At 45.7% G+C, this 27,448-nt stretch overlaps 1 protein-coding gene across 3 annotated transcripts in view; it reads left to right on the top strand.

The window, feature by feature from the left end:
• The window catches only part of NBEAL1 (neurobeachin like 1), a 2,018,929-nt gene that overhangs the window by 1,843,979 nt on the left and 147,502 nt on the right, over nt 1–27,448 (top strand). For all 3 annotated transcript variants that reach the window (XM_069615520.1, XM_069615521.1, XM_069615522.1), the window contains one exon: nt 823–909. In XM_069615520.1, the coding sequence (XP_069471621.1) occupies nt 823–909 (87 nt within the window). The remainder of the gene's footprint in view (nt 1–822; nt 910–27,448) is intronic.

The following is a 27,448-nucleotide window of genomic DNA, read 5'->3' on the forward strand; positions in this document are numbered from 1 at the left end:
GGCAATCACCAAAGCAGATGTTTGACGGCCGTCTTCTTCCCCTTTCGGTCCACCTCAGCTCCGTGCACTTGTTGAGCCCCCACTTCCGGGGGAGTCGTAGTAGGGCAGGGGCAGCGTGGTGTGATGCCCGGCCGGGACTGACTACAGGGCAGCGGCCCCTCCTTGCTGCAGGTGTCGAGCGGAGCGCCGGTCTGGAATTCCCAGCAGCGCCGCTCTGGTCACTGTACTCCGCACGTAGGTTGGCCTCGATTAGGCAGCCATCTTGGAGACGCCTGGATCGGCACCCGCGCCGACTTTCGCTCACTTCTAACTCCTTTATCCGTGGATGATTTTCACCGACCTGCAGTCTTTTTTAGCCCCAGGATGTCCATTACTCGGGGAGGGTATTCTAAGACCCCGCAGAGGTTAGAGCAGGCGATTTTAACAGGATTTTAGCTGTGGTCGCGGGAGTGACAGAGACTCACGTCTGTCTCATCTCGCTGCTGGCCAGGCCCCCCCCCCCCTGTTTACAGATTCTTGATTGTGAAATGTACAATGCGGAAATGCAGAATCGCACAAACTGGACACACTTTTGAATAGGAGGACTTACAGTGTCAGTAGGGCTTACATAATCAATCCCATATCACGCTTAACTGAAATATGACTGACCCAGTCTCTTGCACTAACAGCCTTTTTGAAGCACTAGCTCATTGGGAGTTATTTTATACTTACAGAGAAGTCAGCCACTGACACAGACCTTCGCATATAATCTTGCTAGCAAATGTATTCTGCATACAAATGTGGCCCCGTTGAACATGAATGTTTCATTCTGTTTCTAAATAGGGAATCAGCACAGATCTTCCCATCGTCAAGGCCCTGGTACCCAAGAACCAATCGAGGTCCTTCATGTCACAAGGTCCTGAGACACTGGTGAGTCTGTGTCTTTTTTTTTCTGGAATAATTTTGGATGATTTAATAAATGTTCAGTACTAAAGCATTGTGTTTCTGATCACATCAGTTATTGAGGTAGAAAATAAACACCGGGATCAGACAGAAACCGACTAACAGCATTGAACAACCAACTGTGTATTTCATTTGGTAAATTATAACGTGTTTACAAAGGGGACTTGAAGGGATTAGACATTGTAGGACTAGATCAAACTAGGGAAAAACTCCTATCTGGGGGCCTGACGAAGCCGGCCATTCATAGCAGTCTGCTACATGAGTAAGTTTTGAACAAAGCTAATTACTATCTTTTAATTTTTAATATGAAAATATTTATAACTTTGCTTTGTTCATTGCCTTTTGTCATTTCTGTATGTTCTGAAGATAGTCTGTGGTGTTGCAGCAGGAAGAGAAATATCCAGGTTTTTAACTTTTAGCAGGCCTCACTTGCCATCATGGCCGTTCTCTGACATTTATCTTAACTGTTGTGTACAATGATTCCTTGACTTCTTCCATTATTCAAAGAGGATTTCTGTGTTTTCTTAATTATTTTTCTGCAGTTTAAGTAAAGAAAGCAACAGCACAATATGATGCGCCGAACTTGCCACTGTTTTGTTAAGCAAATGTATGCATTTGAATGAGTAAACCAAAATACTGTTGGGTATTTACATCGCTACAAAGCTGGGCATAGCAGGAAGCATCTTTTAGAACGGGTTTGTGAAAATCATAGTGATTAATATTATTTTTTTTATTTGATTTAATTGCATAAAATAATTTTTACAAAGAAAACACTATTTTGACACCTTAGTCTGTGTCCAGTTCTTTGTCCAGAAAGATCCAGAAAGATCGGTTTGGAAATTTCGATCAGAAAGATTTTGTTTAGTCTATAGTGGGTGTCAAGAAGTGAGCCGACTGAGTTTTTACAAATCACTGATCATGAAACGTCCTCCTCTTCGCCAGTTCCAGTCCAAACCAATCGTCTTAAAAAATCCTACTAAAGCTATCACCCAACTGGATTTTTCTCTCCTCATTAAGCGTACCCAGAAGTCCTCTTCACTGTAGTAGTGAAGATCTTTGAAGAAGTGGCCAAGATGAATGTTATGTTCTTCATTTACCCCCACACATGATAAGATGAGGTGTCTTACGGTATCCACTTGATTTGATTGTTTGCAGAATCGCAATCATTCAAGCTGGATTTTCCTCTTATATGCAAAATCTTGTTTGTACTTATCAAATTTAAACAAATTCGTAAATAGCTTTGCCGAACTCTTTTGTCTGGAGATTTTACCAAGTAAGGCATTACTTGGTTTACTTTCTTGATTTTAATCGGGAAGCCTTTAGTGAGCTTGTATCTGGCTGCTTCCTCTCGCGTTTGGGTCCAGTCCTATTCTAGTAGTTTCTTCTTCACTCTTGTTGGATTATTCACCAGCTCTTCCTCTGAGCTTCCTAGGTTGTCCAGCAGATGTCTGCTCCTTGATCTCCATTTTGTAAGCATTATGTTTTTTCCCCCGTCAATTTCACTTTTTATGATTTCAAAGATCAATTAAGGTGAGGGGAGGATGACCTTTCTGTAGAGCATTAGGGCATTTTGCTCTGTCATCGCGCTCAAGGATTTTAGGCTCAATTCTTGTCGAAAGAAAGCTGCAGGGGTCGAGTGTGGTAGGCCAAGATGCTGCGCCAGAAAAGGCCTTCTCATTTTTGCCATATGTGCTCCGGGATGTTTGGTATTGTTTCCGCTCTGTAAATTAGTCCTGGGACGACCTTTGCTTTATAAAGTTCAGAACTGGAATAAATGAAAAACAGCCATATTTCCTGTTCACAGCTTTGGTTTGGGCGGTCAGTGCTTTGATCTTCTCATAGAGACTTTTCTGCATCGGAGATTCGGTTAAGCTATTATTCAGGGTGATTCCCAAGTATTTGAAACTCTTGACCTTTTCTAGTTATGTCCCGTCGACAGACCATCGCAGATTTTCTTTTTTTCCATGGCCTTTTCAAATGACATTATTTTTGTTTTTGCTTTATTAAGTTCCAGATGGTTTTCTTTTAAGTAGGCTAACAGGTTGTTCAATTGCCTCTGTAGTCCTATTGCCGTCTGGTCCATTAGAATAATGTCGTCGGAGTATAGTAGTCTAGAGAGTTTCAAATTACCCTTTGAGGGAGGGAAGGCTCTGATCTTTCTCTTGTCGTTCTTGAGGTCTGCTATATAAAAATTATACAGAGCTGGCACCAAGGGACGTCCCTGCTTCACACCGCATGCCGTGTTTATCAATTTTGATAGACCAGTTCTGTTCAGCCTTACTCGCATCATTGTTTCAGAGTATAGGGCCTTTGTTGGTTCTAGAATTGAGCCAGGGCATTTTAGGTGGCCCAATTTCCTCATAAAATTTCTCTGTTGACCTGGTCAGAGGCCTGGAACAGGTCAACGAAGGCCATGAAAACGCAGGGTTTGCCCTCCTTTATCTTGGCCTTCAAGGTGTTCAGTAGTAGAATATTCGCTGTAGTTACCATTCCCTTGACAAAACCTGCCTGTAGGAGGTCGTAATGATTGATCCATTTCTGAAAATTGTCAAGGGCAAATGAGCCGAATAGTTTCCCAATTGTGTCTAGAAGTACAATTTGGTGGTAATGCAGAGGATTGGCTTTTGACCCTTTTTTAAAAATGGGGATTACGTTTGCAGTCTTCCAAGAAGACAGTATTTCTTTCAGTTTTATACAATTCTGCAACACCTCACTAATGAAGGAAGCCAAGGCCTCAGGATGTTTTTTTTAGGTCATAGTTTGTTATCCCATCCGGGCCAGGCGCTCTTGAGCAGTTTAACTTCCTGATCTTTGTTAAAATTGATTCTATGTCATGAGGAATCGTCCATGTGTGCTCCGACTGAAGTTTGGATGGAGTTTGATTGTTCATCTCCCAATTTTTTATAAAGAATTGTGAAGTGGTCAACCCATTTGTGTTCTGCCACGTTGTTCTGTAGGGTGACATTCAGATTTTTTGCACAAGATCTTGTTAAAGTCCAAATGTCTCTTGATTTCTTTACACTTTACGTGTGGAGCATCTCCTCTGAGTCGGCTTGATAGAGTTGATGCTGGTGTTGGCACAGCCAGTTTCTGCAGCTTCTCTCCGCTGCCTTAGCCTCTCTCCCTTTTTCAGCGCTTTTTGATTTTTTAGCAAGTCACTTTAATTGCCTTAAAGACCTTCTTTTATCAACTAATTGTTGATTATATACATGGTAGATGGGTCCTTACCCTTTTTCAATTTGTTGACTGTCAGTAGTGGTTGATAGTCTATCTGTAGAGTTGTCGTCAACTTTTCCGTCGAATTATGACTCCGGTATTTCTCTGCCAGTTACTGATGGCGTCTTCGGTTAGTCTGAGGCGAGTGTTTCCGTCACAATTTTCTACCTCTGCTAACATTTGTAGAGGTGCGGTAAGGGCGGATTTCCACACTGTTATCAGTATATTATGGTCACTATGTTTAGTTCTTACTACTTCAAAGCTCTTGGTTAGGGCCAGGAGTTTGCATGAGACACAAGTGTGGTCCAGTGTGGCTCCAATCCCGTCTTGCTCCCAAGTGTGCACGAGGGGTTTAGTTTTGTCGATCATCCTATGCAAATTGTGAAGATCCTTGGAGTCCATTAGCGAGGACCATTGACAGCCTTTCACCGGTGCAGCACAGATATTGTAGGGACGTTTAGGCTCCCCAGGGTCCATACAGACTGCATTGAGGTCACCGTTGATTATTGCATAGTGTATCTGGTAAAGTTTGTTGGCTTCTTCTATGATATTTTCCATAGATCTTAAATAGCAGTAGTTGGTAATTGCTATGGGGTTCCACTACTTATTCAGTAGTAGAATATTTTCAACTTTTGCCTTGATGTTCAGTAGCTTCGGAAGGTGTCAGGCCACTAAGGAGGCTTGAATGAATTCCGTTGAGGATAGTACCCTCACCAGTTGTAATCCACTGCCGGACCGAATGGCTGTGAGAAGACCAGATGTCGGTCAACCTTTAGGGCCCTTTGAAGCAGGAGTAAAGGCTAATTCATATCCATCCAGGCTTGGCTCGGATCTCAGCCAAGTCTCCTGCAGACATAACACCTCAAAGTTTCCCAGTTTCACGTCATTTTCTGAGGTCAAATGTCCAAAGCCTCTGGTGTTCCATGAAGCCATGGTAAGTTTGGTGTTATATGATGAATGTTCTTCAATTTCCTTCTTTGGCAGCAGATAGCATAGCTTCCTGTTTTTTGGTGGCTAATTCGTTTTTTGAGACAAGTGGGCCATAGAGATCCAGGTCAATTTTTTTGGGGCGTTTTTATTTTGTGGTTGGACCACTGTGTTCTGCTTCATCAATTTCACATCAATTAACTCTTGATCAATAGTTATTTTTAATTGAGACAGTAGACCTTTAGGCAGCCTCTCTGTATACCAGCTGCTTGATGTGTCTTCTTTGTCTTTCAAAAGGGAAGACTTGTGGTTATCGTCACTTTCTACCGACTGTTCTCGATATGTAGTGCTCCTCTTGTCTGTTTTTGTGGATCGACGGCAGTGACTTGCGAAGTTTCATAGGCTCGCTTTTGGGGTGAATAATCAAGCCTTTTCGACCTTGCTCGTTCTTTTATTTCCTTTGAGCGATTGCTCGATGGGCGATCATCCGTGTAACGATTTTGTTCCTTCTCTGTTTCATATTTTTTCATGGTTCCATCTGGGATGATTTCACTTAGATCGTACCCCAGGATTAGCAAGTTCTCGTTTGCTTCCAACAACAGACGTTTCACCACTGATGAGTCGATATGGAGATATGAACAGTCTTTGTGCCCTTTTTGGCTGGGCTCAACGATCCTTATGTCGTCCGAGTAAAGATGTCTCAAACTCGGGACATGCTCGAATAATTTCATTATTGTCTGCCGGTTTAGAATCAAATTATTATCCAAATTTAGGATTGGTTCCAGCTTAAAGGTTCGACTGTCATGATATTTGTTCGCGCCGACAAAGTTCGACCTTCCCTGTTGTTTTGCTTTATCTTCTTATTTCCCCTAGTTAGGTTTTCTATGATCGCTAGTTATGCTGTGTTCTTTTTCGTTGTTTTCCCAATTGTCGAGTTGCTTTCTAGTTGGTTTATATTGAGCTCATAGGCGCCTTTTTTTAACCATCATTTGGTGGAGTGAGATGTCCGTCACTTTTCCTCCTTGATCTACTATTCAGATGAATGTTTTGCTTAGCACAAGACCACCTTCTTTCTGTCGTACTACTGTGTTCTTTGGGGTTTGATGTCTCGAGCCCACTGTGAATCATTTTGTGTTTTTCATCCACTGTTAGAAAGGACGAGGAAGGCAGGTCTATGATCATGATTTTCTTTTTGGGTTCAAATGGCAGAGCGTGTTCTGTCAAAGCCTCTGCTTTTCTCTTTTGGTGAGGCACAACCACCAATTCCAATTTGGAGTCTTCCACCATGTAGCGACTCAGGCCCATTAAGTCTACGGACTGGCCATTAGTCTCATCGTCCGTAATTTGGCCTTGGTCTTTTTCTTTGTGGGGCAACTTTGGGCCCACTGGGTCTATGCTTAATGATTGAGCACCTGCAGTTGTTTTTTTATTTTATTTTGAGGACTACTTCTCGCTTTTCCTTTGAGTCTTTATCTGTTGAGTTTACTGTGGTCTTGGATTGAGGAAGTACTTTTTTAGTTCTCACTTCCTCTCGATTTACATTGGGCTTCTGTGAAAAGATTCCAAATGTGGCAGATAGCGAGCGTTTTGGCTCTAGTCGAGCTCTCTTCTCTGAGTCTTGATTGTGCATGGAGGTTATTTGTAGCTGGATCAATGAAGTTGGAATAACCAAACCATTGCCTCTAGATATACCCGAGGAGTCCCGCTGTTGTTTGTCTTCCTGACTGGCTGGATCATTTGTCTTGATTTGGCCGCTAGTTTCACAGGTGGTTGTGTATCCTTCGGACTGTCGGTATCTATTTCGACTATTGAGGCTGCTTTCACATTAGTCGAAGTCTCCTTAACCACTTCCAACTCCATCGTCTGAGTACTAGCAGATGTTAGATTTTGTTTCTTATGGTCTACATTGATAGGAATCGGTTCCTTCTCCGTGGCTGCCCCCATTGATGTTTCTGTTGATTGATCCTTCAAATTAGGCTTATCCCGAGTCTTTGCCATCACGTATTCTTCTAAATAGGATAGTTTTGTGTGCATTAAGGCCATATGAGTGGTATGGTCTTTTAAGGTTTCATTTAGGGCTTCATATAGCTTGCTGAAGGGGGCCAATGCTATTGTGACAGTCAACATGATAGTTAACAGGTCAGTTTTTTTAGACGGGCAATCTTTCGATGTTGAAATTGAGATTTCGCTCAGGTGCCTATTGTGGGGTGGTGTTCTTTTGAGCTTACCACGTATTGGTGTGGACTCAGGATTATTTCTTTCTTTTAATTCTCTTGGTATAGTCTTCGCTTTGTCCTTTGGAAATCTAGTGGGAACCTGTGAGTTGGCTTCGTTTTGAGATGTTCGAGTCGTCAATTGAAGTCTGTCTGTAAAGTTCTCTCATCAGTTGGTCCTCCGTTACATCTAGAACAGGAGGATCGTTCCATGGGTCGTCCAATGCTGAAGTATTTGGACCTTCTCGAGTTCTTGTGGGTTTAAAGGTTGAGCTTTTTTCGCTCTTTTCGACCGGTTTAGGAATGGTTGTAAGGTCTTTTGCGGCTCTCGACACTTCTAGCTCTTTTGGAGTATCGGAAAGGAGGGGGTCGACCATCCTGTTTTGGGCTTTGGGCCGTGGATTGCCAAAGTGCCATCTTCGAGGTGTTGGAATTATCTCTGCTGAGCCTGTCAGCAGTTCCTTTTCTCTTAAGGAGACTTCTAGTTTGTCCGGAGCGCTTGACAGCGATTGGGCATTTAGGTCTTTAACCTCTTCAAGAAGCTCAGCGTCTGAGATTTCCTCTGCGCAAACTCTTTGTGTTGTTGGCTTTTTTTTTAAAGACATTTTTCAATAGGTTTATTGGCAAAGGCTGGTGATGGACAGGGGCTGGGAGTGCCTTTCTCTGGGGGCATTTTAGTCTATGTGAGGGGCCCGCTGTTTTGTTTAGGTTCCTCATTGCCCTTTGTGGTTGGGGATTGAAGGTTAAATAGCCCTCGGGGGTTTGTTTTTGTTTTTTCTTTCTTGGGTTAGTCATCCCATTGTTCTTGGCGGGGTTGGTATTACCCACCAAATGGATTTTCAAGGTCAAATGAGTCGGTTTTGAAGTCCTTAGATCTCCTGGTTCGTTATCGTGTTCTAAATCTACAGTACAGGCAGCCGGCAATACAGCTTGCTGGAACTTGTCAAGGTGATTCAATCCGACGTTCCCAGACTCATTTGCAAGATCTTCTATCTCCTCCAAGGTCACCTGTGTGTGATCACAAAGAGGGCTCATCAAGTCCTCTCTTTCGATCGTCAGATGTACGTCAATATGTGTGATTGATTTCGTGCTTGGAGCATTCAGTTTAGGCGTCTCGGGGATCAAGTGTTGGGGACTGATGGAGACCTTATTCTGTGATGGTAATTTCGTGTAGCTGCACCCTTTATGAGGCGTCACGTCCGTGTTACTCTCATTTGCCGCATGAAGATCGTTTGTCTGTAAATCACTTTGAGGCTCCGCTTGAAGCTGCAAATCTGCCCCCTCTTCTGCAAAGCTTTTCAGTTTGTTCCTTGCGGACGGCAAGTTCAAGCGGCCTCTCTTACCTGTCACTGTTGAGGTGTCAGTCCGGACTGCCGTAGGGGCCGCTTCTCTCATGCCCATCCCAATGACTCGTTGCCACGAGCTGCGCAGCAATCTACCTTTGTCCTCACGGCCACCGCGGCCATAGACTGCCAAAGACAGCAGACCACTCAGCAGTCCACTTTGCGAACGAGTGCTGTTTTTAAAAGTGAAAGTCGGTCTTCCCACAGAAAGGGTGAACACTGTAGACAGACTGCAGGCACACGCACAGGAACCAAGGGTGACTGCCAAAGACTGCAGTCCACTCCGCCTATTGATATTAATCATTAAAGTAAAGTGAAACAAAATCTAGAAAGTCAAGGATTTACCTACAGTGCATCTGGACTTGAAGTTAAACTGAATGCTCATTCCTCCAACATAATACTGTTAACAGAAGTTGTCACTAGTACATATTTACTGAGACAATTTTACTTAGACACATCCTCTCTTCCCAAACATTTGTGGCACTACTTCACTGCTGAAAAAACATATTTCCCCTCGCAACGATGGCGCCTAGTATCTGATTTATACTAGCTAACATGCTCTTTAATCCTCATAAAGCTGACTCTTGCACATGCAGCCTATGATAATTTTGACCATGAAGTCCTCCTGAATGTTCATCATTGCCAAGTGTTAGCTTAGATTTTCATTTATATTTCAAACCACCTTCACATGTGAGGCCCCCAGCACTTTTTGCTGGACTTGTGGATTATTTTTCGGTGACCCTGAGTGAGTGGGAACTTTTTTCCCCACTCACCCTTTCTTTTACTCTTTTTATGGGTGTCATTTTTCGGACTCTCCTTAGTTTATTTTTGAATCTATACTTTCCTATAACCTTTTGGGCTTCTACATTTTACTATTGCAGCACTTTCTGTGAAGTGTTGCTGGGGTTCCCCTTGGGCTTCTCTTTCTATTTTCTCTTGGGTTCCTTGTGTGAACTACTGTTCCCAAAGGTACTTTGTATCCTTCGTGCAATCCCCGTTGTGAGATCAGCACACCACACCCTACCTTATGTGGAGTGCTGAGGAGATACTTGGTATCCCCTGTCTCACTGTTACTATAACTTTCCTGATAGTAGTTACCTTGCAGAACACATGTTCTAAAGCATATATAGAGATATTTTTATCTTTTCTATATTTCGTATTGTGACTCCAGCACATCCCACCTTATGTGGCGGGCTGGGGGTCGGGGAGCCGGGTGGGTGTTATTCTGTATCCCTTTTCTTACTGCTCCTGTAACATTCCTGTTACAGTGACAAGCTTGCTATTATGGCTGGTGGCAGTGGAAATACTTGAATTACTTTTGTGTGATTTTTCTCGTTAGTGTTTCTCGTGGTCTGCTTTGCACACCCAGTGAGCCACTGGTTCTGTGATGAGAGGGGTGTGCCCCAGTAGCTTCTGGCACCAATCCTTCCTAGATGCTGTGACCCCTGACCCAGATCTACCAGACCTGCATCACAGGCACACTGTAGATAGAGGCAAGTTGAGATAATTAATTGACATTAAGTTGCCGTCTGCCTTTGAAGTAAACCATCTTTTACTTCCTCAAGCAAAACAAATATATATTTGGAAGGATAGCTCAAGGGCAATGCACTTGCTTTGGGAGCAATAGGATGCAGTGCAACATGGGTTCAGTTCCTGTTCCAGTGCTTAGAAGCGGGAGGAGGCATCACGCAACATATAAAGGACCAAAGAAAATAATAAAATGAGCCTTTTCTGCTGTTTACATTTTAAAATTTAAAAATACCTGCAATTACTGTGACCTGCAACACATCCTTCCCCTCAATCTCCCATCTAACAAAATAAATTGTGTGTTAAACCAAACAGAAAGGTGATGACTGGATGGTTTCAAATCATTCATAATCACTGGCACAGCTCTGGGTTTGAGGTGTGTGCTTGAGGCTCTATGTTATGAAGGCTGGTGCTGAAGACTTAAGATGTTGTACTAGTGACTTACAGATGTTAGGAGAGAGTGTTTGGCACGTAATGTGTTGTAAGAGAGTTGAAATGCATTGAATGCCAATATAAGATATTTGAGGAGGGTAATTGAGACTCACGATGTTGGGGTATTGAAAGAGGCTACTGGAGACTTAAGTTGCATGTTTGCTTGATGTTGATGGTGTTGGGGAATGCTGGAAAGTTAAGTTGCTGGAGGCTGGCACTGTGTAAACATGAAAGTGTTGGAGCCAGGCATTGGAGGTGTAAGGTGTTGGAAGGTGGGAGTGGGTGCCAGACATTTAAAGCTGTTGACGTAGGGCCCTTAGCGACTCCTAGTGGACTGTGGGGTGCCCGTGGTGAAAATGGTTGGTGGATTTTCAGGCTCTGCGTGACTGGCGGGAGTTGGTTGCTGTGCAATGGTTCAAAGTGCACGATTGAAAAGAGTTGGGGGAAGAGATGGAGGAGTGAAGCTGGAGAGAAAGAGAGAGGAGGGAGAGAAGGAGGAAGAGAAGAGGAAGGTCTTGAGGAGTTTCCGAATCTTAAGGAGCTCTGGCTCAAGGCGGACAGAGGCAGGGAGGCTGTTGCAGAGGGAGACACCTGCAGAGGATAGAGATCTCTGCTTGGAAAACGGCTCACACGCAAAGAGTTGGAGGAGGCCGGGCGGGTGGTTCGAGAAGGAGAGTATTTAGGACGAGAGCGTTGTAGATAGGTCAGGCCCCGGCCCCGGAAAAACCTTGTGGACTATGCAGAGGGTCTTGAACTTGATCCTAGCAGCCACAGGAAGCCAGTGGAGGGATTTCAGCGCCGGAGAGGTGCAATCCCTGGGCTTGAGGCCACGTATACGTTTTGCGGTTCTGTTCTCAATGAGTTGTAGCGGAAGGAGAGTAGAAGTCTGTAGACCGTGAGCCTTTGGGGGAAGGTGAGAAAAGGTAGAATACCTCTGAGGAGGTACAGCTGGTAGGGTGACCTTTTAGAGATGTCGGCGATGTGCTCTGTTGTTCAAAGCTCTAAAAGCTTTTCAGGACCAGTTACAAGGGAAGACAGTTCTAGTCCTAACAGACAGCACTACAGCAATGTTTTATATAAACAAACAGGGTGAGACACACTCTCCAGGTCTGTCCAAGCTAGCCCAGAACATATGGAATTGGGCGCTGAGACACATGTTCCTTCTGTCCCAACATGTTCCAGTGCAACCCAATCTTCTAGCAGATGTACTCAGCAGAAACGTGCAACTTTCTGTAGAACACGAATGGCAGCTGCACGCAGACATTTTACACGTCTTCACAGAATGGGATCAATCATATATCGATCTCTCCGCAAAACTGGAGAATGCACAATGCTCAGACTTCGCCTCCAGGTATCCCCAGACAAAATCCAAGGGGAACTCCCTGTCAATGATGACTCTTTGTCCTCCAGTCAAACTTCCATGCCCATTCAACATGCTGTCCCAGGATCAGGGATCAAAAATGTGATGGGTGGAAGGTTTTGAAAAAATCTGAACCACTACATTGCTACGGACACACTCTACACCACCACCATTTTGTATCCCGTCTGCGCCATTGCAAAAGGGGTTCAGCCATATGCAAATCAGTCGGGTACTACCACCAATGGCAGCTGCCCAGCCCCTTTTGTAATGGGTTGGCAGGCGAAGAACGAAAGTCTGGATGGTTTCCCAGAGCAATGCCAGAGGTTAACATTAATTCAAAACCTTCGAGCCATCACCTCTTTTGTTTTGCCAGGATCAGGGTTCAACACTGCATCCATGTCCTCAAACACCGAATTTAGCAGCTTGGCTGCTGAATTCATTGAGTTTGGGCATTTAAATCTGCCTCAAAGATGTATGGACATTCTTAAAGAGGCACGTAAACCTAATACCAGGAACTGCTATGGAAACATCATTTGGTGTAGATCACGTAGCATCAATCCTATTTACTGCATACCCTCTCACATTGTTCTATATCTACTTTACCTTTTGGATTCAGGGCTTGTCTTTAATTCACTAAGAGTGCATCTAGCTGCTCTGTCTGCTTACACTACCTTTCAGAAGAAGGTTTCTTGGTGGAAGGTCCCTATCATTAAAGCCTTTATGGAATGGGGTCAAAACATGACACCCTCCAATTTCAAATCCAACTCCGGGATGGGACTTGAATGTTGTCCTTATTAAACTTCTGGGCCCTCCTTTTATGCCAATGCATAAAACCAGCCTTAGGTGTCTTACTTATAAGACTGTTTTTCTTGTACCCACTACATCTATAAGGAGTGTGAGTGAACTGCAGGATCTCTCAGTTCAAGATCCATTTGTCACCATTCATAAGGACACATTGGTTTTACACAGGCATCCACGCTTCGCTCCTAAATTCATCTCCAAGTTCCATGACATTCAGTCTATGGAACTTCCTGCTGTCTTCCAAACTCCTACAAATTCAGCAGAGAGAAGCCTCCATATATTAGATGTCAAAAGAGCTGTAATGTATTACCTTAGTAAAACTAAACCACTACAGACAACCGATTAGTTATTTGTTTCCATAGCCACTGGAATGGAAGAGGATCCTGTATCAAAGTTGGCTATTTCGAAATGGATTGTGAAATGCATCCAAATGTGTTATTCTCTTTCAAAGAAAACCTTACCCTTTACACACAGATCACACTGCACTTGATGCACAGGTGCTACTTTAGCTTTCATTGTAAATGTACCTTTACATGCCATTTGCAAAGCAGCTACCTGGAGTTCTATTCACACCTTTACACATCATTACTGCTTGGATACACATTCCAAGAGTGATCCATCGGTGGGTCAGGCGGTGCTTAAGCATCTCTTTGCCGGTGTACCTTCTAACATCCCACTACCATCTCCCGGTACTGCTTGCTAGTGTATGCACAGCATGTGATTAATGACTTACTGTAATTGTATTTCTGATGATTGTATCTGCTTAGATTCACATGCGCCTGCCCTTCCTCCCCTCCTGGAGTCGAAGGTACATAGACGTCTTACACCTTCTTTATCTTCTGTACTCACGCAGCACTTTATGCTCCCGCTTGACAGAAACAAACAATCGGATGGACCTTGATGTATGAAGGATAGTGGGTACAATACACATCACACAGGGATAGCACGCCCAGTCAAGGTCCCTTTTTGAAACTCAAAAACAGAATGCAATACTCTGCACCTACTACTAGATGTCGGCCTATGCGGAGCATGTGAATCTAAGCAGATACAAGCATCAGAAATATGATTATGGTAAGTAATGTATACCATATATGGTATCGAACCAACAGGGACTTTTATAAGTGATACGATAAATGTAGTTAAGATGGCTTTAATTAACGCCAGATCGGCAGTAACTTGTGCCATAGAGCTACAGACATACTGAAACAATATATTCTCCAGCATGGAGTCTGGCATGGATTCACATGCTCATGAATATTCCCAGTCAGTCTGGAAATCCTTGGTAAAAGAAAAAAAAACACTTTCACTTAAAAACTGTATTTCTCCTCTAAACCAATAACTGTCCTCTGGGTCATACTGCCCCCATCCAATGACAGTCCCCTCCGTAAGCCCTGCCTCTGGCAGCCATCTGCAGATTTGTACACCACGCTTCAGTGTTGGGTTGGGAGTCCTCGAGTTGCTCTCTGAGCTATTTGTATGTTTTTTCCAAGGTTTATTTTTGTGGAAAAGTTTGACTTTTGTTTCCAAGAGCCAGTGTGCTCTTTTCCTCATCGGTTGGCAATCAACCAATGGCCATTTCATCCATGGACAACAACGACAAAGAGTCCGTTCATATGGTCCACAAGGACAACGACGAGAATGGCGGTGCAGGGCCTAGCGCTCCTTGGTTCCATCCTCAACTAAGGGTCATTTCCGTGGAAATTCTGTCGACTCTTCACATCTTAGTGACAGAGATTCAGCAGAGGTTGCCCCCAGCACCAGCGCCTCAGCCTCCACGTAAAAAGAGAAAACGTCATCCCACGCCCGCACATAAACCTCCTCCACCACGTCGGACCCAGCTACCCCAGCGGACCCGGAGACAGGCACTGGGATGGGTATGGCCACAGGAACCGACAAAGACGATGAAACACTGCATTTGGATGCTCCTCATAGCCTCCCCACCAGACAAGGTTGGATCATTCCACTCCATGATCTCCAGGCCCTATGAGTTGTTACAGCTGCTGCCAGAGGAAGCCAAGAAGGAGGGTTTCTTGTATCAGAGGCAAGAGTCCAAGAGGAAGACTATCGTGGCGGTACCTTTTCTAGACATTTGGGAAGAGGGCCTAGCTCTCATGAAGAACCCATGCTCGGTTCCAGACACACGAGTCAGGTTGGAGAAGAAGTACAGGGTGCCGGACTATGCACCTAAGTGCCTGAGGTCTCAACCATCAACGGGCTTGGTAGTGTCAGCTGGCGCAAGGAAACATTTGGCTAACCCGGCCTCATAGTCATCAGTTCCCCCGGACAGCGAGGATAAGAGGATGGACGCCATTGGAAAGAGAGTAATTTACACGGCGGCATCCACAATCAAGGTGGCCAACACCTTGGATATCCTGGCCACGTACAACAGGGAACTGTGCTACAAGCTGAGCCTGATCCTAGAGTGAGCCTGAAACTGTGCTACAAGCTGAGCCTGAGCCCAACAACAAGAAAATGGAGGCTCTCACCCTCTTCAAGAAGGGGAGGTTGCATTGGACCATGCCATTACAGTGGCAGTGGACATTGCTTATACAGGTTTCCGGCAGAGGGGTAACAGTCTGCCTTAGTCGGCAGGGATGGTTGAAGGCCATTAACTTTCTCCAAGGTGTTCACACAAAGGTGCTGGACATGTCCTTTGATGGCAGGAATATGTTCAGGAAATCTGATTGAGTCCCTTCAGGCCATAAAGACAGATACGGAGACGGCACATCCCCTTGGCACCCTTCAGCAGCATTGCTCGTCTTCTTTTTGCTTTTACAGGAGAAAATAGAGTAGGTCAACCAAGGGTTTCTCTGCATCATAAAGGCAACCTCCCTGATCCTCCACGCAGCAAGTCTACACGGGTCATACCCAGCCCTACGGTAGTGGAGGTCAGCGCCGCCGCCCGCAAGGCAGGGTGCTGGCGCACATGCAAGCCTGAACCGGCCAAAATGTCAGGCCCCCACTCTTGTAACCCGCTGGGCGGCCGGTCAGCGAGTGGGAGAAAGATCACCAATGACAGATGGGTGCTGGACGCTCTCGCCCAGGGGCACACCATGGAGTTCCAACGCAGGTGTCCTCTTATTCAACTGGTTCCCCATCAGGAGCAGCACAACCCTCACCTTTTTGAAAAAGTATGAGCCGTGTAATGAAAAGGGGCGATCAAGCTCGTTCCCTGTTGGCTCCGGAGTATATTCCAGATACTTGGTAAGAAAGATGACAGGGGTTTGGAGACCTATCCTGGACCTGCGCCATCTGAACAAGTCCCAAAAATTCAGGATGGTCACGTTGCAGCACATGCTCGGCCAACTGTAGAAAGGGGATTTCTTGACGTCGTTGGACATAGAGGACGCGTACTTCCATGTCCCCATCCACAGGAAACATTGAAAGTTCCTACAGTTCGTGGTGCAGGGTCAACAATACCATTAGGCTTGAAATCCACTCCAAGGATGTTTCTGCAGAGCATGCATGTGTACCTGTACTTGTACGACTGGAGACACGAAGGACAGACTCCGACTTCTGACGGAGCTGGGATTCTCTGTAAACTATCTGAAGTCCTGCTTAACACCATCGCAGAACGCTCTGTTCCTCAGCGCCAGACTCAACACAGTGCCTGGCGTCCCTCTCCGAGGAGAGACTAGCAGCCATTCAAGGAAAGGTGCTGCGACTATCGGCGAAGACGGCCACGGTTCAGGTCATCAAGTTGCTGGGCATGATGTCATCCTGCATCTACTTCGTCCTTTTCTGCAGGTTGCAGATGCGACCCCTGCAGGAATTCTTTGATGCATGTTGGATAGAAGTGTCAGGAGGTTTCACAGACAAGATCCTTCTCAACAAGGAGTTCCAGCGAGCGATAGAGTGGTGGGGAGTGTGCATCCACGTCGCCCCGGGGACTTGATTTCAGACCCTACCATACCAAGAGATGGTCACCACGGATCCCTTTCTGGAAGGTTGGGGGGCTCACACCAGACGCTACACACCAAAGGTCTGTGGCTTCCAGAAGAGAAGGAGAAAGGTCTGCACATCAACATCCTGGAGCTACAGACACTGTTCTGGGCCTTAAGTCTTTTCTGCTGTCTCTGAGGGGCAAAGTGGTACTGATCTTCAGGGACAACACCACCACCATGTTCTACATCATGAAGCAAGGGGGCACTCGATCCCCAGCGCTCTCCAAGGAAGGGCAAGACTTGTGGCACTGGGTCATCGGACAAGGGATGTTCCTCGTCCCTCTCCACCTGGCCGGCATCAAGAACACCATTGCAGACTCCCTCAGCGGGGAACTGTGCTCCTGCCACGACTGGGAACTTCATCAGGATCAGGTGGACCACCTATTCGTCAAACAGGGCAGACCCCAGATCGATTTTTTTTGTCACGCCAGTGAACTCCAAATGCTGCCAGCAGATTCCATCAACCGAGGAGCCTGGGGGACATGTTTTCCTTCCTGTAGGAAGATCTGTTTCTGTACGCTTTTCCCTCCTGTTCCCTCTCCTGCTACGTGTCATCAACACACTCAGACAGTGTCGATGCAAGATGACACTCATCGCTCTGGCCTGGCCGAGGCAAATCTGGTATCCAGATCTACTCAGCTTGTCAGCGTCGCCTCCAGTTGAGTTGCCGGTACTTGCTCACCATAGAGGGAGGCGCAATCCTTTATCCCAACCCAGGATCTCTGAACCTGGAGGCATGGCTCCTGCAGCCTTAGAGTTCAGAGGTTATGAGTTGCCAGCAGACTGCAGGAAGGACCTCGCCAAAGCCAGGGCGTCGTCGACTGTAAAGTGATACAGCCATAAGTGGAAGCATTTCGCTATGTGGTGCTGGTCACAGAAGATCACCCCTCTGATGGTCATGGCTTCACAGATTCTTCCATACTTGCTATTCTTGACAAAAGCTGGGCTGGCTCACGCATCCATCAGGGTACCTCTGACAGCATTCTCAGGCTACACCAGATCCCCAGGGAGATCCTCGCTGTGGTCCCACAGGCTTGTCCGGGAGTTTCTCAAGGGACTTTTTTCTGATCTTTCCTGCCTGTTAAGGCTCCTGCCCTGGCTTGGGAACTCAACGTGGTGCTGACAAAGTTAATGGGGGCACCTTTCGAACCTAAGCATCAAGCCCCACTCAAGTTTCTCATGCGGAAGACGGCTTTCCTTGTGGCTCTCGCCTCTGCCAGAAGTGTGGGTGAGATCCCGGCCCTATCCTGCAAGCAACGCTATCTGACGTTCCACAAATCGAGGGTGGTACTGCGTACACACCCCTCTTACATGCCAAGGTTCTGTTGGAGATTCCACCTCAACAAGTCTTTGGTGTTGCTTATCTTCTTTACGAAACCTTAATCGCCAGCTGGGAGGGCATTGCACTCACTGGACATTGCTCGTGTCTTGAAGTTCTACATGACATGCACGAAGAGTTTTCGGAAGACTTCACAATTGTTTGTGAACTTTGGTCCTGTGAACCATGGGAAGACCTTGTCCAAGGCTTCCATTCCGAGGTGGCTCTGCTCCTGCATCATGCATTGTCATAGGCTGGTGAACTGGCTGCTGACGGGCAGTTCGAGATCCCATTCCCCCAGAGCAATCGCTGCAACAGCAGCGTTTTTCTGGTGTGCCCCTGCTTCATATCTGTAGGGCTGCAACATGGTTCTACTGTATCAATAGGGATTCAAGGGCAGAGTCCAGAGTCGGCCAGGCAGTACTACGCAACCTGTTCGCTTGAGGTTAGTCTGTTTCAGGGGTGAGCGTTAATTGCTTCTGTTGAGCCTTGCCACCTCTTGTGGTTGTGTAATATTGTACTGCTGTGTATTTGTCATTTATGAGCATGTGAATCCATGCAGACCCCATGCTGGAGAATGTTTAAGTTACTTACCTGCAGGGGAGTTGCTAGGTCTGGAAAAGACCCAGGGCTAGGCTGATGTCGGAACTGTTGGGATTGGGGGCTAGCTAGTCTTTTGGCTGTAGCTCCTGAGCTTCTATCCAGGGCTACAACCAAAAGATCAGGGACTATAGCCCCTTTAGCCCCCCCCTAGCAACGCCCCTACTTACCTGTAACTATTGTTCAAATGGATTGTGTCCTCCCATGTATTCCTCATCTTATGATATTCGTATCTCACCAGCTTCGTTGCTTCGGAAAAAAAATTCTCAGCACAGGGCGTTGTGCATGAGGTTGTGGCATAGACGTCCCTCGACGGGCTCCGTACCGTGTCGACGTCACCATCAGTATAAGTAGCTTGTGCCGCGTCCGTTGTCTTTAGTTAAGTTTTTCCGATTGCTTTGCTCTCGAGTTAACGGCGCGGTTCGAAATTTTCTTTGAGAAAATGTCGTCTTCTTCTACCCCTTCTACTCCAAACGCGGGATTAAAAAAATGTATCAACTGTGGATTGAAAATATCGATTACAGACCCTCACTGCGTTTCTTTGGTGCCTGGGTTCAGACCATCGAACCAGCGACTGTGGCTCCTGTCAGTCGATGACGGAGAAGGTTCTTCGTGAGGGAAAAGGTAAACTAGCGGTGGGGTGGGAAGCTTCCAAGGCCTCTTCGAAGGACTTGTCAAAAAAACATAAAAAGTCAGGCGAATCGAAGGATTTGGATTGACGTAAACATTCCAAGAGATCTCGATCACGTAGTAGATTAAGAGGAGACATAGATCTCCCTCCTCTTCTCTGATACGTCTACCGAATTGGTAAGATATTCGACTAAGTCGGATTCCCCAAGAAAATCAGATGAATTTAGAAGGAAGATGATGGTCTTTGAGAATGCGCCCTCGACCCCCTTAAACAAACCTCAAAAGAGCCAGACCCCGGTCGCTCCGTTGGACGACGCAGGAGAGTCCGAAACTACTGTGGAAAGATCCAGTATTAAGGGTGAACCTCGAAAATCTCGACCCAGCTTCAAATCGTCAAAGGTTCTTCAAGAATCGAGTGATTCCCCAACACTGATGAAGAAATGTAAGTTGTCGAAGCCCTCGACTCCTTCGATTCCTTCGAGGCAAAGTCAGACACAGGAAAGGAGATTTACTCCTTTACCTAAATCAGACTTTTTTAAGTCTATGTCTTCTATCTTTGAAGAGGAAAGTGCCTCAGAAGAAGAAGTAGGAGTTTCTCCTTTTTGGAGTACAGTTTGGTACCAGAGAGGTGCCAGAGGAATTAATAGATCCAGAATCGAAAATGAGAGACCTGTGTGACACCCTTCACTCTGCTGGCATTGATACGTCACCAGAGTTAGAATTTACAAAACCTGAACATTGAGATTCATGGTACAAGAGTTTGATGAATAGGGTTGTTGAATACATGGGCTGGGGTAGATCCTCACCCACATTTGATCAGGATGATATGACTGATATCCTGGACCAGGGCCCCTAGAAGGACCCAGTTCTCCCTTGCCATAGGGTGATCATATTCCGCAAGGCGAGTAATGAGAAGGCTTCCTGAATATTATAAAAGATGCGAAGCAGGCAATGGGGTAATGTCTCCAATCTGGACTGGATACTGCTGATAGCATCAGCATATCAATGGCTGCAAGCATAGTGCTACGCAGATTTGCGTGGTTGAGGAAGTCGGGGGTTTGCACCTGATGTGCTTGCCAGGCTACTCAACATGCCTTTTGATGGCTTGAGGCTGTTTGGCAGTAAAGCTGATGAAAGCTTAAAAAAAATGCAGGCCTCAAAAATGGCGGCTAAATCTCTTAGCGCCTCTATGCGACAGCCTCAGAAACCTTATTCGGGCTCATCTTCCTGGAGAGGTCGTTCTTTTCGATACTACTCCTCTTTTGGTAGAGGAAGAGGACAGGCCATTCAAAGAGGTAAAAGAAATGTCCCTCGTGGTGGACGAGGAAGAGGTGCGAAACCAGCCTCAGGAATGGCATCTTTGCCCTCAGCCGCTCCTGCAGCCGCCCCTGCAGCCGCCTCCAAGTCACTCTGAGGCTATATCACACAAGACCCCAGTGGGAGGCGGGGCATTACTTCAGATGCTTGGGCACTGGAGATAGTAGCTCAGGGTTACTGCCTTCCCTTCCCTTCCTAAAAAGGCTTCAGGACTATCCACCGGGAACCAACTCTGTCAAAATTCCAGATCCTCTCCTTGTGCACGGAATTTTAACCTTGCTAGAGAAAGGTGCAATAGAACAGGTACCTGTAGCGGTACCAACAAGGGTTGGTACTTCCCTTTCCTTCTCATCCCAAAGAAGGACGGAGGATTGAGACCCATGTTGGACTTAAGAAACTTGAACAAGTTCCTCAGGAAGGACAAGTTCAAGATGGTGACCCTTTCTCAGATCCTTCAGGCTCTCCAACTCCAAGACTGGTTGGTATCATTGGACCTTCAGGATGCTTATTTTCATGTGCCAATCCATCTCAAGCACGTAAAGTACCTGAGGTTCGCGGTTGGCGGTTCTCACTATCAGTTTCAAGTTCTGCCATTCGCCTGACCTCCGCCCTGAGGGTTTTCACCAAACTGATGGCGGTTGTGGCATTGAGTCTCAGGAGAGGGGGGATTCATGTCTACCCCTACCTGAACAATTGGTTGATCAGAGCGCGTTCTCCCGAACAAGCTCAGGAACATCTGTCAAATCACCTGTCACTCCCTTCACAGACTGGGCTTCTCCCTCAGTTTCAAGAAGTCCCACATGATACCATGCCAAAAGCTCCAGTTTATCGGAGCAGTCCTGGATACTTCCTCGGGCAAAGCCTCGCCTCACGTGGTGAGAGCTCTCCACATGGTAACAAAGTTCCAAAATGCCCAACATCTTCCAGCCTTCAATTTTCTGAGGTTGCTTGGTCTCGTCGCATCCTGCATCTTTCTAGTGCCAGAGGCCCGATTGAGGATGAGATCCCTTCAGTGGGCTCTCAGGACTCGGTGGTCCCAATTCTCAGGGAATGTATTGAATCTTCTGCAAGTTCCAAGCACAGTTGCTCAAGACCTTCTTTGGTGGGCTTGCAACAACAAGGTTCTCAAGGGAGAATCTTTTTGGCAACCATGGGCGGAGATAACTGTAGTGACGGACACCTCACTCACGGGGTGGGGAGCCCACACCAACGATCTGACTAAAAGCGGTCGTTGGTCTCCATCGCAGTCCAAACTACACATCAACCTGTTGGAGCTGAGGGTAATCAGACTAGCGCTGAAGGCCTTCCTGCCCTCTGTAAAGGGAAAGAATGTCTTGATAATGACAGACAACATGGTGGCCATGTACTACCTCAACAGGAGAGGAGGAGTAGGGTCACTACCACTGTGCAGAGAGGCAATGCAGCTCTGGTTCTGGTAAATACGAGAAGGAATCTCTCTATCAGCAGTTCACCTAGCCGGAGAGCAGAACACGGCGGCAGATGCTCTGAGCAGGCAGAACACAGTGTCCCACGAGTGGGAACTAGCTCAGGAAGTCCTTTGAGAGATCTTCACCCTTTGGGGAACCATCCAAGTGGATCTGTTCGACCAGGGTCAATGGAAGTGCGAACAGTACTACTCAAGGGAATTTCCTCCGAGAGGATCTCTAGGAGACATGTTTGTGGTGGACTGGGAGTTTCCACTTCACTTCGCGTTTCCGCCAGTCCCTGCGATTCCTCACATAATGAGGAGTTTGAGAAAAGTTTAGGAGAACCATGATCCTAATTGCCCCGGGTTGGGCCAGGAGGACGTGGTACCCAGACCTGCTGGACATGTCCATCTGCCCTCCAATACGTCTTCCGTAAAGAAAGGATCTTCTCTCGCAAGAGGAAGGTCGGGTTATCCATCCAGAGGTCAAGACACTCAACCTTCACGCATGGTTTCTGAGAGGTTGAGATACAAGAATTGGGATCTTCCGGATGACGTAATGGAAATTTTGCTTTGGCCCAGAAGGCCAGCAACTAAATCCCTGTACCGGTGTTGTTGGAATAAATTCAGTATCTGGTGCAGGGATAAGGATGTAGACCCTTTTCAATGTGGCACACAAATGGTGCTTTCTTTCCTATTGCATCTAGCCAATCTGGGGCTCCAGATCAGAACAATTGAAGGATATCTGGCTGCGCTGTCCATTTTCAAGCGCTCCTCGCAAGAGGTTTCCTACTTTTAAAATTCCATGAATCATTCAATTCCTGAAAAGGCTCACTAATGTGTACCCTCCAGTCCCGATTTGGGATTTAAATCTTGTACTTAAGTTTCTAACTTGTATACCTTTTTAGCCTCTGCATTCCTGTCCCTTGAGGCTTCCAACATTAAAAACTGTCCTCCTTGTGGCCATAACATCAATCCGCAGGGTTAGTGAGTTGCAGGCTCTCTCATGCAAACCTCCGTACACTACTTTTCACAAGGACAAGGTGGTAATTAAGATTAAACCTTCTTTTTTACAAAAAGTAGTTTCTGACTTTCACTTGTCACAAAAAATCATACTACCAACGTTCTACCCTCCTCCTCATTTGGGCAAAGAAGAGGAGAGGTTTCATAAACTGGACGCAAAAAGGGCTCTCCGTTTTTATATTTCAAGAATGTCAAAATTACGTCAGGATGACCAACTTTTGTAGGTTATACTGCCCATAAATTGGGATTACCAGTGACAAAACAGACCATTTCTCGCTGGATCATTTTGCCCATAGTTGAGTGCTACAGATTGGCGGGAAAGGACCCGCCGGATGGGCTTCGAGCCCATTCCACTAGGGGTATGGCTACTTCTGCGGCTCTAAAGAGGGGAGTCCCTGCAGCAGATATTTGTTCAGCTGCAACATGGGCATCAAAGCATACCTTCATCAAGCATTACTGCTTCGATGCTTCTTCCAATTAAGGATTATTTGCTAAGGCGGTACTCCATTCCGTCCATGAGAAAAATAATTAGTACTCCCACCTCCAAAATTACCACTGCTATGGGAGTCTACCATAAGATGAGGAATACGTGGGAGGCCACAATCCATTCGAAGAACAAGTTAATTACCAACTGTAACGTTCTTTTGACTGGATGTTCCTCCCACGTATTCCTCATCGCCCCTCCCATCCTACCCCGCAGTACAGTTTCCAATGGGCGCGGCATGAGCTACTTATACTGATAGGGAAGTCGACACGGTACAGAGCCTGTCGAGGGACATCGGCGCCACAACCTTGTGCACAGCGCCCTCAGTCGAGAAATATTTTTCTGAAGTCGCGAAGCTGGCGAGGTATGAATATCATAAGATGAGGAATACGTGGGAGGAACATCCAATCGAAAGAACGTTACAGTTGGTAAGTAACTTCTTCTCCAGAATAGGTTTGGCATGGATTCACATGCAAACCCTTCTTCCAGCCCCTATACGGCTCTTCTTGGTCATACTACCACTTTACGTGCTTAGGAAATATGAAGATGGCTCCTAGAGGCGGGGGTTTATGCAGAGGACTGTCATTGGATGGGGGCAGTATGACCCAGAGGACAGTGATTGGTTTAGAGGAGAAATAACGTTTTAAGAGAAAGTGAAACTGTTTTTTTCTTTTACTGAGGATTCCCAGCCTGACAACAGGTAATATTCATGAGCATGTGAATCCATGCCAGATCCATGCTGGAGAACAATAGTTACGGGTAAGTAATTTAAACCAACTTGAGCTGCTCTTTATAAAAGAAATTTGGTTTAATGATGCATCCCCTTCCCTGTTCACAAGACTTCTCTATTAAATAGATTATGTATAGGGGAGGTTGTATTGCTGTGATCCATAAAAACCAGTAGAACAAACTTACCCTGAAACACCACTTTGAGCTCAGATATCTCAAATTTGACTTTTTAATCTTACACTATCCCCACATTGGCATTTCAAATTGTTTTATCTTATAGATCCTCTGGTCCGGCAAGGACATTTTTAGCGAGTCTGACCAATTGCTGGCTACTTTGGCCATTAGATATTCTCAACTTCTGATCGTCAAAGATGTTAACATCTGGCTGGAGGATCCTTCCACTCCTGAATCAGATGAATTGTGGGAGATCATGAATAGCCATAAGTTACCCCTTTTAACGTTATCCCCTTCCCACCAACATGGACACAGTCTGGATCCAGTGCTATTAAGCGGCATTGGAATCTCGATGCTCGATTCTGTGGCCACCTCTTGTTCTGATCATTTTATTAGATTGTTTTCATTCACTACTGCTAGCAAACTGCATAGCCCTAGTCATCACAAGGCAGTGTTAAGAATTTGCAGTAAGAAAGAACTTAAGATCTCTGGGGCCGATCTAGCAACTACTTTAGCTTCCATTAGCAATAACTGCAGATGTGATGAGTATTTTGTAAATGGGTCTACAGAGTTGAAATCATTCTGTCATTCCATCGCTCACTGCAAATCCAGAGAAACAAAAAAATATTCGAACCCCTGGTCCTCACCCACATTAGCCAAAATAAAGCAGCTTTATCGCAAAAAAGAAAGAGCTTGGAGGAAATTAAAGAAATCAGATTGCAGGAGAAAATGTGAATATCGCCATGAAATGGTAAAAGAAAGCAATATTTCAGGCTAAATCAATGTATTTGCAGAACAACATTTCTACTTCAGTAAATAAACCTAGAGAACCTTGTTGAACCGTCCCTAAATTTCTAAAACCCACTAGTATTTCCGCCAGTGTCACACCTTCTACAAAACTAGCCAATAAATTTAACTAGTTTTTATGTGAATAAAATAAAATCTTTACTGGAAAAGATCGGTCAAACACCTGCTCAGATCAAACTCTCGAAGGACATTATTGTACGCTTGAGTTTAGGCCAGTCGCTAATGATTTTATTGTCACAATGCTACAAAAGCTGAAACTTACTAATGATATACTCTTTGCCCTCTGTGGCAAACCAGAATAATGATTCAGACTTGGACTAGGATTTAGCATGTACAAGGTGGTTTATTTAAATAATAAGAAAAAAGGCCTATCTAAGCTTATTGCAATGAGGGTAATTCCATATCTAAAAAATTAAACTAAGGGTGCTCGTCAAATGTCCAAAGCAAAATAGTCCTCAGTCCAAAACCTGCTTCCTATCTGGCCCTACCACTTTAAAAACATAATACAAAAATAAACAAGATCAGTAGCCTTTCCACTAGGGCTTTGCCTGGCCAAACTACTTGGGTTCCTCCCAAATAATGTTCATCAAATGGTCAAGGTTCGTCAACTTTTCACAATACAGTTCTCCATCCTGTTTTCAGGTTCTGAATGGCAAGTCTTAAGTCTTCACACACATACAATTCTTTCCTTTCTTCAAAGGGGTAAAGGAGTTTCTTAGTGTATCCACCACTTTTGACCTTGTCTTTGATTTTGTTCTTGGTTTGGGTTTGAGCAATGGAACCCTCCAGATTCTCTCTGTTCCCAGTCTTGAGCACTGCTAATTGTAATTATAGGGCTCCCCAAAGCCCTCTTATGTGTTCAACTCAACATTTGCTCACGTGGGTGTCGGCACGTTTCCAATGTACAGGTTTTCTGGGCTCCTGTATTCCTTTTGGGTTCCCCAGCCTCGTATATCAGTGTTATTTGGATTTCTACTGCTCCCAAAGGCTCTCTCGCCCTCTGATATGCTTAATTCAGCAGTATCTCAATTGGGTGCCTGCCCATGTCCAGCGTTCAGGTTTTCTGGGCTCCCGTAACCCTCTTGGCTTCTCTGGCCCTCTGGGACACAACCGTTCACCCCTATCCCCACCATTATCATCTCGTGAGCATTAGCTTCCCTTTCTCTGCCCGGCTCAGCAGCTCTTACACTTCTAACACGGAGGACATTGATCCGATCTCTCCGCTGCAGTCTGGTCTCTGCATCGCTTAACCTGCCCCAGGCACACAGCGCCTTCAGTGTAGTCGCTTCACAAGGCGAGACAGTCCTTCTACCATCCCCGTCTCATTCTCTGCTTTGACTTCATTGCCTCTCGGGACTCGAGCTTGCTGGCCTCTCCCTTGCAATCAGCTCGCTCTCCGCGGCCTAGCGTGACCCCTCTCCTCCAGGACGTCTTCCCGAAAGATGCTCGCCTCTGTGCAGGATTTTTTTCTCCTCCATTCAAGGTACCTCGTCTTTATATTTGCTGCTACAAACTAAAGGGGTGCGTTATTCCCCTTTGACTGTTGACCTCAGGGGGACTCTAGCATTACCGGAAGCCAAAGAGATTGAAGTAATGTCACTAATTGTTGAATCCAAAACAGAAGTAACATCAGTCTTTTAGATTCCCATATATGCAGACAATGTATTCTTGATAGGAATCTCCTCATAGGAATGGGAGTCCTTGTCCCCTAGAGGGGAGACACTCCCAGTGAGGTCCCACTTCCCAGACCCATAGGGGAGGGTCTTGCTTAGCGGGCTCACCTCCCTAGCCTGTGTGGCACAAGCACATGCCACATCCTTGACCCAGTTATTTACCACTTGTTTATTTTTTCTTTAAACCAAGACTCGGTTCAATCATCTGATCTGAAATTGTCCATGATCACTCCTCTTTTGAAAAAAACATCTTTAGATGCCTCGGATTTCCAGAATTATCGGCCCTTAATAGGTCGTCCTTGGCAATCCAAAATTCTTGAGCAAGTAGTCACTCTTTAACTCCAGGACAGGAACATGTTGAGAAGCTGTCCATGCTTGACATCTTTCAAACAGGATTTCGTCCGTCATGGAACCGAGACTGCACTGATAGCACTATGGGACGACATCCTAAATGCTGCTGACGAAGGGGATCTAACTCTGCTGGTAATGCTTGATCTCTTGTCAGCGTTTGAACCAGTGAACATTAAAATATTACTGTCCAGATTGGTTAGTGTGGTTGGAG

This window comes from Ambystoma mexicanum, chromosome 9 (assembly GCF_040938575.1).
Source record: "Ambystoma mexicanum isolate Mex_15411 chromosome 9, UKY_AmexF1_1, whole genome shotgun sequence".
In the NCBI taxonomy this organism is placed as follows: domain Eukaryota; kingdom Metazoa; phylum Chordata; class Amphibia; order Caudata; family Ambystomatidae; genus Ambystoma; species Ambystoma mexicanum.